Source organism: Coregonus clupeaformis, chromosome 36 (genome assembly GCF_020615455.1).
Source record: "Coregonus clupeaformis isolate EN_2021a chromosome 36, ASM2061545v1, whole genome shotgun sequence".
NCBI classification, from domain to species: domain Eukaryota; kingdom Metazoa; phylum Chordata; class Actinopteri; order Salmoniformes; family Salmonidae; genus Coregonus; species Coregonus clupeaformis.
Genome location: NC_059227.1, coordinates 34,947,853 through 34,955,574, shown reverse-complemented (window position 1 = coordinate 34,955,574; position 7,722 = coordinate 34,947,853). Strand labels below are relative to the sequence as shown.

At 42.1% G+C, this 7,722-nt stretch overlaps 1 protein-coding gene across 2 annotated transcripts; it reads left to right on the top strand.

The window, feature by feature from the left end:
• Positions 1-311: 311 nt before the first annotated feature.
• On the top strand, positions 312-6,618 carry ipcef1 (interaction protein for cytohesin exchange factors 1). 2 transcript variants are annotated; one of them, XM_041865456.1, is made up of 9 exons: positions 312-826; positions 1,141-1,334; positions 2,113-2,186; positions 2,723-2,794; positions 3,160-3,227; positions 4,306-4,382; positions 4,775-4,985; positions 5,252-5,421; positions 5,706-6,618. In XM_041865456.1, exons 2-9 carry the CDS (start codon positions 1,176-1,178, stop codon positions 5,910-5,912), a joined length of 1,038 nt encoding a protein of 345 aa, XP_041721390.1. In that variant the 5' UTR covers positions 312-826; positions 1,141-1,175; the 3' UTR covers positions 5,913-6,618. The 2 variants fall into 2 exon arrangements, with proteins under 2 accessions (XP_041721390.1, XP_041721389.1); XM_041865455.1 differs by having other exon boundaries at positions 4,306-4,388.
• The last annotated feature ends 1,104 nt before the right edge of the window (positions 6,619-7,722 follow it).

Sequence of the window (7,722 nt, the reverse complement as noted above, 5' to 3'; positions counted from 1 at the left end):
TAGAAAGTTTGTTACAGGTAGAAGAAGAGGCGTTGTGTAGAGGTCATTTCTCGTCTGACCTAATTAATTCAGCCAATCATTACTCAGAAGTACCGACGTTAACAAAGTATCCGTGTTTTAATTGAACCGTTTTATGCATTACATTATTATCATCCTCAGACACTTTCTAAATGATATATATAACACACTGCCTTCATATTAAATGACCTCCTGTCACCTTTATTTAACCAGGTAAGCCAGTTGAGAACAAGTTCTCATTTACAACTGGGACCTGGCCAAGATAAAGCAAAGCAGTGCGATAAAAACAACAACAGAGTTACATATGGGAAATCTAGACTGCGAAAGGAAGGTTAATGATTGTGATTTTCTTATGAGTAAAGGGATTTTCAATCTGCTCCTCTCACTTTGATCTCTTGCATGTAGTTTGATTAAACTCCCAAAAATATTTGGGTTGATAAATGCTTAACATGTATATCATTTTGTAAACCCATGTCACTACATTTTGGACAGCGAGACCGAGACATGCTGTTGCCTTGTGAAACAGGATGCTGTTTTCTATCTGTGAGCTTAGTGGTTGGGGGTGACAGCAGCAGGAGGTGTGTATGTAAATGTTGGACTGTACAAAGCCCTACTTGTAGGCTGTTCGGTTAGGCTACGTTAGGGCTATACTCTTCATGTGCATCGTCTTGTCATTCTGAGAGTCTGTATGAGCTGTTGTGACTGATGGCTCCAGCATGCTGGTGAGAAGCTGCTGTAATAGGAGAACTCATCTCTTCTCTCTGGATCAAACTCTCCTGGCGCCCTACCTTCAGGACAGGGGTTGGAGGTAAGATAACTAGATGTTCTAGAAAGGGTAGGATCAACACCTCTCAGCCTATTAGATTACATTACAATGTACAGATTCCATTATTTAACATGGGCTTTTCCTAGTTAGCCAAATTTGTAATAAAAAGGGCTATTTTATGGTAAAGTGTTGAAGAAAACAATACTTGCCTGCCTCACTGTCTCAACCAAAGGTCTAAAAAGACCTGCTCACAAGGTTACAAATAACAAAAACGAATATACTCAAAGGACGTAGTCTTCTGTATCTGTCTGTCTGTCTGCCTGTACTGTAGCTAATGTTGCAGTGTCTGTCTGTAGGTCCCATAGGTAGGCCTTCCGTAGGCAATTCAGTGATGAGCCATCGCAGGGTGTCTTTGAAGGAGCTGGGTCAAGTGGACTGCCAGGGCTGGCTCTACAAGAAGAAGGAGGGCAAGGGCTTCCTGGGAACCAAATGGAAGAAGTACTGGTTTGTTCTGAAGAAGACCGCCCTGTACTGGTACACTGGTCAGACGGTGCGTTCTACTGTTGTGTTGTGCTAATCTATGTCGTTGTGTTGTTGTGTTAGGTCATTGAGTTGTGCTAATCTAATCTGTGTTGTTGAGTTGTGCTAATCTGTTGTTGTTGGGTCGTTGTGTTGTTCTAATCTATGTTATTGTTGTGTTGAGTGTTGGGGCTGAGTTGGTAAACATTTTATTAGCTAAATCTCAAAATGCTTTAGTTTAGGGCAGGGATGGGCAGCTGGCGGCGTCCCCCCTTTTGTAGTAATCATGGTTGAATAACCGAACGGGGTGGGGCCCATTGGTCATCAGTTATCATATTAAAAACTGCAAACATTTGCCTCCACCATATGGCAAAATGTGTAGAATTGCAGCAAACTTGCTTTAAGACAGCAACATGTTCTCTATGCCCCATGGCAAAATGTGAAGAATTGCAGGAAATTAACTCTTAACTTCACTGTCACGAGGGGTGCTGCTTTGCTCGCAAGGTAGGGAGGCCCCTCATGATGAGTTCCATTTTTTGGGGGGCTCCCAGCCCCATCAAAGTTGCCCATCCCTGGTTTAGGGTATACAACAAGATACGTTCGTATAGAGACAGTCATGGCAGACACCAGCAACATGTGATAAGAATGGCTGGTGTAGTATTATCAATACTTAAAACAGTAATGTGTACTACTCTCCCGGACAATGATCCTCTAACCAACCATATTTATTAATTATTGTCTTGTCACATGAGCGTAATCAATTATGCATGTTATTTTTGTTTCTCTCTCTGTCACCTCTTGGTCTGTAGGCTGAGAAAGCAGAAGGATACATCCACCTATCAGACTTCACTGTCGACCAAGCAACAGAGTGCAAGAAGAAGCAGTTAGGTTTTTCTAATTTAAAGTTTCCATTTGGCCTGTTGGAAACCAGAGTAGTGTGGGCTAACCACAAACCTTTTGGTCTAGTTTTAGTTTACATTACTTCCCCATGTATAGTAGTCTTCTTTAGCGTTTCATTACCACTTCACCCAGTCACAGGAAATTGCAGAGCTTTTGCACGTCGAGCTCAAATGTAATATTTTGTACTGTCTGTATGATCACATGTAGCCTTGTTTCCTCTGTGTAAGTCATCAATCCTAAACCATGTTTCTCTTCATCTTTACGGTATGAATGCAGGCGTTAGATAACTGCTGGTCTGCTGTTGACCAAATTTTGTGATTTCACTTTTGATTCCTTCCTAAAATCTCTCTCCCTCATAGAAACACACAGAGCAGTGTTCAGCTCTCTCATTTAGTGTCCTATCCTGTCATAGTAATGATAATAATTGTATTTGTAGAGCATTTTTCATACACGCTCAAAACACTCAATGTAGTATTTGTTGATCTGACGGCTATTTTGTTTTGCCTGATCTCATTTCAGTGCTATAAAGGCCAGCCATCCACAGGTTGTGACACTCTACTTCGCTGCTGAGCGTCTGAGTGAGATGAACAAGTGAGTGTGTAAAAGAGGGTAATGGAGGCCGGCCTGGAGGTTGTAGCCTATTTGTGCTATGCTGAGGTCTAAGGCACACTTACTAGTAGAGGATGTGGGCTGACACTATGAAAATATAGCTTAAAACTTTTTTTTTTACTGTTTACATGGTGTGAAAGTTGAATGTTATTTTATATTATATCCGCTACACTCATGGGGCCATATTTAAATGCCATTACAGTTACCTATCATGAAGCTATTTGAGGAAGCTAGAAGCTATTTGAGGAAGCATGTGCAAAGAGGCCATTTGCCTCATAAGTGCATAAAACATTGGCCATACCGGTCAGGGAAGATTGTTTTTAAGGCATGGCTTCTCCATGTTACAGGTGGCTGTCCAAACTGTCAGCAGCAGTGGCTGCTGCACTGAAGGAGTCGTCAGAGGGGAACACTGGAGGTAATGGACTCTCAAGACATTACATGGATCTTTTTTTTAAATTCTATTTGTTGTTTGTTTTCTTGATGGAGAGAGACAGAAATAAGCTAGGGGACATTGGTGTAGTGGAGGGTATACGCCATATAGCCACTTATTTTTCAGTGGGCATTGCATATACTCACTTAATCCCCACTGAGGCGTATCAAAGTAGTGTAGTGGAAGTATAAACCATATCAATGAATAGAGCTGATAGAACCGATCGGAATGTTTAGCTTAAAATGTTGATAAACTATTTCTTCACATTTTAGGCACAGCAATGTACACACGGCGGTAGGCCTACGCGTGAACGTTCCGAAATACAATTGCGGAAAAAACGCCCTTCTAAAATGCACATGCGAGCGGTTTCATGGACAGGGATTGAAATATTCGTTAGAAATGTAGGAAAGGGGAGGATGATTTAAAGATGCAACAACTATCATGGGTTTCTACTGTGACTAGGATAATGCCTTTGGCTGATAGACAATGAAAGAAAGTTTAAAGAAAACCAAAAGAACAGTAGAATGCATATGGTTAAGTCTTTATAAAAAATTATTGCCTCCACGTTTCTATGATTGGATGTTGGCTATAGGCTACTTTGAAGCAAGGGAAGACGACATAATATGAAGTAAAACGTCCAGGTGTCAAACAATTAAGGAACAGGGGAAATATAGCGACGCTAATGATAGGCCTAACTGTATTCTGGTAGATGGAAAGGCTTTCCAAAAAACCTTCTCTATTAAATGTTAACTAGCTACAAAGTAGGCTATGCATACCTGTCAGAATATCATGATTATTTGCATCAATCCAGTGGTCATTTCTTTTGCAAACTCCATCTCATGTACAACAGAAACACTGCTAACCAAACAACAGTGCTAGGTGCCTGCACACTTGAATTAAAGGGCAACTCAAAAATCAAAATCAGTGGGGGACTAAGTCTGAAGGCCTGGGATCGCATATATGTTGAGGGCAACGGCCTTAACCACTCGACCAACCTCAGGCATTACATGGACTTTTGTAACCAATTACTCCTCATAATTCCTGTGGTTCACTGTGTGTCTAGAGTGCTACAGTGAGGAGAGTGACCAAGAGGTTGAGTCTCTGGAGACATCTGACCCTGAGCAGCTGACCATAGACTCTGTGAGTGTGAGTGCACTTCCCCATTCAACTGCTTTGTATGTACGAAGATTGTTCAGCATTGATGCTACTTTGTGCTAGTGTTTAGACTCGGACTCAGTCTGTTGCTGTAGATTACATTTTAGTCATTTAGCAGACACTCTTATCCAGAGCGACTTACAGTTAGTGAGTGCATACATCATTATTATTTTAAATGTTTCATACTGGCCCCCCGTGGGAATCGAACCCACAACCCTGGCGTTGCAAACGCCATGCCCTACCAACTGAGCTACATCCCTGCTGGCCATTCCCTCCCCTAGCGCTGCGATGCAGAGCCTTAGACCACTGCGCCACTCAGAGCCTCATGTTAACCCAGTGTGAATGTTGTGATTTGACTCTGTTCTCTCTCTGCCCAGGGAGATGTCCCCCCATCTTGCTCCACCTCGTCCCCCTGTCACTCCACTGGCCCAGTGTCTGCCCCTGACAGCATTGTGACTTCAGAGAGCATGCAGTCCTGGCTGGATGTCCCTTCTGCAGAGAGGGCAGTGGGACAGGGTGCTCCCCTCCACCCCCTCAGACTGGATGAGGAGGATGGACCGGGGGCTGAGGCCCAGGGAGGAAAGGAGGGTAAACTTTTAGCTTCTCTGTATCGACATCTCATTATCCTGGATTGACACCACATCTCATTATCCTGGATTGACACCACATCTCATTATCCTGGATTGACACCACATCTCATTATCCTGGATTGACACAAAAGATGGCGGAGTAGCCTAGTTAACACCCACACCTCTATACTGCCTGTTTGTTCTTATGAACTTATTTTGAATGATAACATGTGAATGATGGCATATTTGTATGCCATAATCTTGATTTATTATGATGATTTTTAGAGGGCACATCTGATGAAATGGAGGCACTGTACATCCATCTAAAGCATGCCAGACTATCTCCAACTGGAGAACTGAAGAGGGACTTCAGAGCGTCATTCATTCAACGCTGCAAAAATGACCAAGTCAATAACAAGCTGCATCTGGTTAGGACCCTCAACAGCACTTTGAAGGTGAGTCACTTCATTCTAGGTCAAAGAGCTCTCTGCTCATTAGAACAGGGTCATGTTCAGTAGGGCACACCATGAAGAAGAAAAAAAATCTAGCTCCCCTTTCAAACCGTTTTCGCCCTACTGAACACAACCCTGATCTGTTTCTCAATCAAACCCATGAACATGGAAGGCTTAGTCTGCTAATATTCCTTGGCTACAATACCCTTAGATGTGCCTACATTAATTCCTGTTGAAAGGTGAACAGCTGTACATCAACACCGTTGTCTGATTTATATATTTAATAGGCAAAAGAAGCCGACCTGTTGGCTATAGAACACGTGCTGGCAGATCCCATTCTTACTGCACAGAGGTATCGTCAGTGGAGGGTTGGTAACGTGGCGCTACTGCAGGAGATCACTAATCGCAAAAAGGACCCACCTGGTGGCAGCAGAGAGCAGTCTTTCCCCCTCGGAGCTCCACGGACCCACTGCATCGCTGACACCAGTGCGTGACCGACACACAACAATGGTATGCATAGAGGCATCGGATACTATTCTTCACGGCCCGTATTTATAAAGCGGCTCAGTTTAGGAGTGCTGATCTAGGATCAGGCATGTCCGTATAAAAACAACAACATTCTATTCCTTATTTTATCGAGGATATTCCTGAAAATGTGCCGTGGATATTCCTATGCTTTCTTGTAGGAATGGTTATCCATGTTTCTTAAAATCTTTTGAACACATTTTATTTTATGACCTGTGCAGTATAGTGCCACTTAGGGATTTTGGGAATAAGATGCTCCCTCTTTTAAGGGGAAACGTGATTAAAATGGGACATTTTGCATTTCTGATATTCCTTTACAAATGTGTTTGCTAAATCACAGGGTAATGTATCCTATCACTGGGTAAGGGTTGGGGGTTATACCATTTTTCTAGTCACCACTGTTTGTAACACTGAAATTAGGGAAGGTTGTTCTAGGTACACACCTAGTTCAATTAGTATAACATCACTGAGTCTGGCCTAAGTACAGTTTATCTAAATAACTTTTCCTATCATAAGTAAATCAGTGTTGACTGAATTATATTTAAATTTGTTTTTAATATGAATACATTTGATCATTTAAACATTGTAAATATTTTGTACATTGTATGGTTTTGTGGAACTAACTTGTACTGTTTTTTACATGTTGTATCAATTTAACAAGAATATGCTAAACAAATAAACTCAGAGCTTTTAACTAAGTCAAAACCTTTGTAATGTTGTATTGACTTATTATCGGTAGGCCACATGTTTCCAAATAGGCTACTGATGGTACCCATTGGCCCTGCTGGTATGTCTGTACAGCAGCATTCACACACTGAAATGAGTATTAAAACATGCCATCTGCAGTGACCATGAAATGGTCTCAGTATATGAATGCAGAAAAACTCGTCAAAAAGTTATGTGGATGAAGTTTACAGAAAGTAGCCCGGAAGATGCAGATGATATCTTGGCCATCTGTTGCTGGACCTTTTTGTGTTATCTCGCCACTAGAGGTCACTGTTGTGCCTGATGGATGGAGGGCCTGTCATTGACTGTTTCTGTCCCAAATGGTACACTTTTCCCAACAAAGTGCACTACTTTTGCCCAGACCTATATAGGGAATAGGGTACCATTGCAGACAGCCTTTGATTGCTGTATGCCTCCGGGTAGGTAGGGGGAACTCGCCTTGCAACGTAACTAAGGTAAACAGAACTTAAATGTGTTTACCAGGAAAACACCTATGTTCTCCATGGATGCTATCCTATATGAGGCCCCTGAGGGGATAGAGAAGACTGCAGTAGAGGGTATTGGAGGACTACCTGGTATACACTGCACTGTGGTGTTATGATGTTTGATTAAAAGGCTCTTTTCAAACTGACTATGTACTGTAAATTGGAGTGGTTACATGTGTGTGGTCTTGGTAATGTCAGTGTGTATGAGCTAGAGCTGTTAACTAAGCAGTCATTCTGAACACACAAGTTATCTAAATGTAGAAGACGGAGGAGTATGAGACGTCGAGGCAAAATGTCAAATGATTAGATTGAATTTCAGAGTGCAGGTGTTTTACAACAAACGGGTCAGAAAATAACAGACTCTCTGTGTGTAGACACAAAGCAAGCTATTGTTGGGGCCAGAGGTGTGGAATTAAGGCTTATCTAGGCCTACTCATATGCAACTATGGCTCGGCTGCTTACAAACAGTAAAATTGTCTAAATATGATTTAATCATGAGAGGGTTTGGCTGCATGGCTGCCTGTTTCCCCCCCAAAAAAATCAGCATGAACATATTTTTGCAATTAAC

Bases quoted from the DNA above. Each gene is read 5' to 3' on its own strand.
- ipcef1 (XM_041865455.1), top strand. From the start codon at position 1,176: ATGAGCCATCGCAGGGTGTCTTTGAAGGAGCTGGGTCAAGTGGACTGC. The intron at 4,986-5,251 runs GTAAACTTTTAG...GATGATTTTTAG, and splicing joins GGCCCAGGGAGGAAAGGAGG to AGGGCACATCTGATGAAATG. The intron at 5,422-5,705 runs GTGAGTCACTTC...TATATTTAATAG, and splicing joins CCCTCAACAGCACTTTGAAG to GCAAAAGAAGCCGACCTGTT.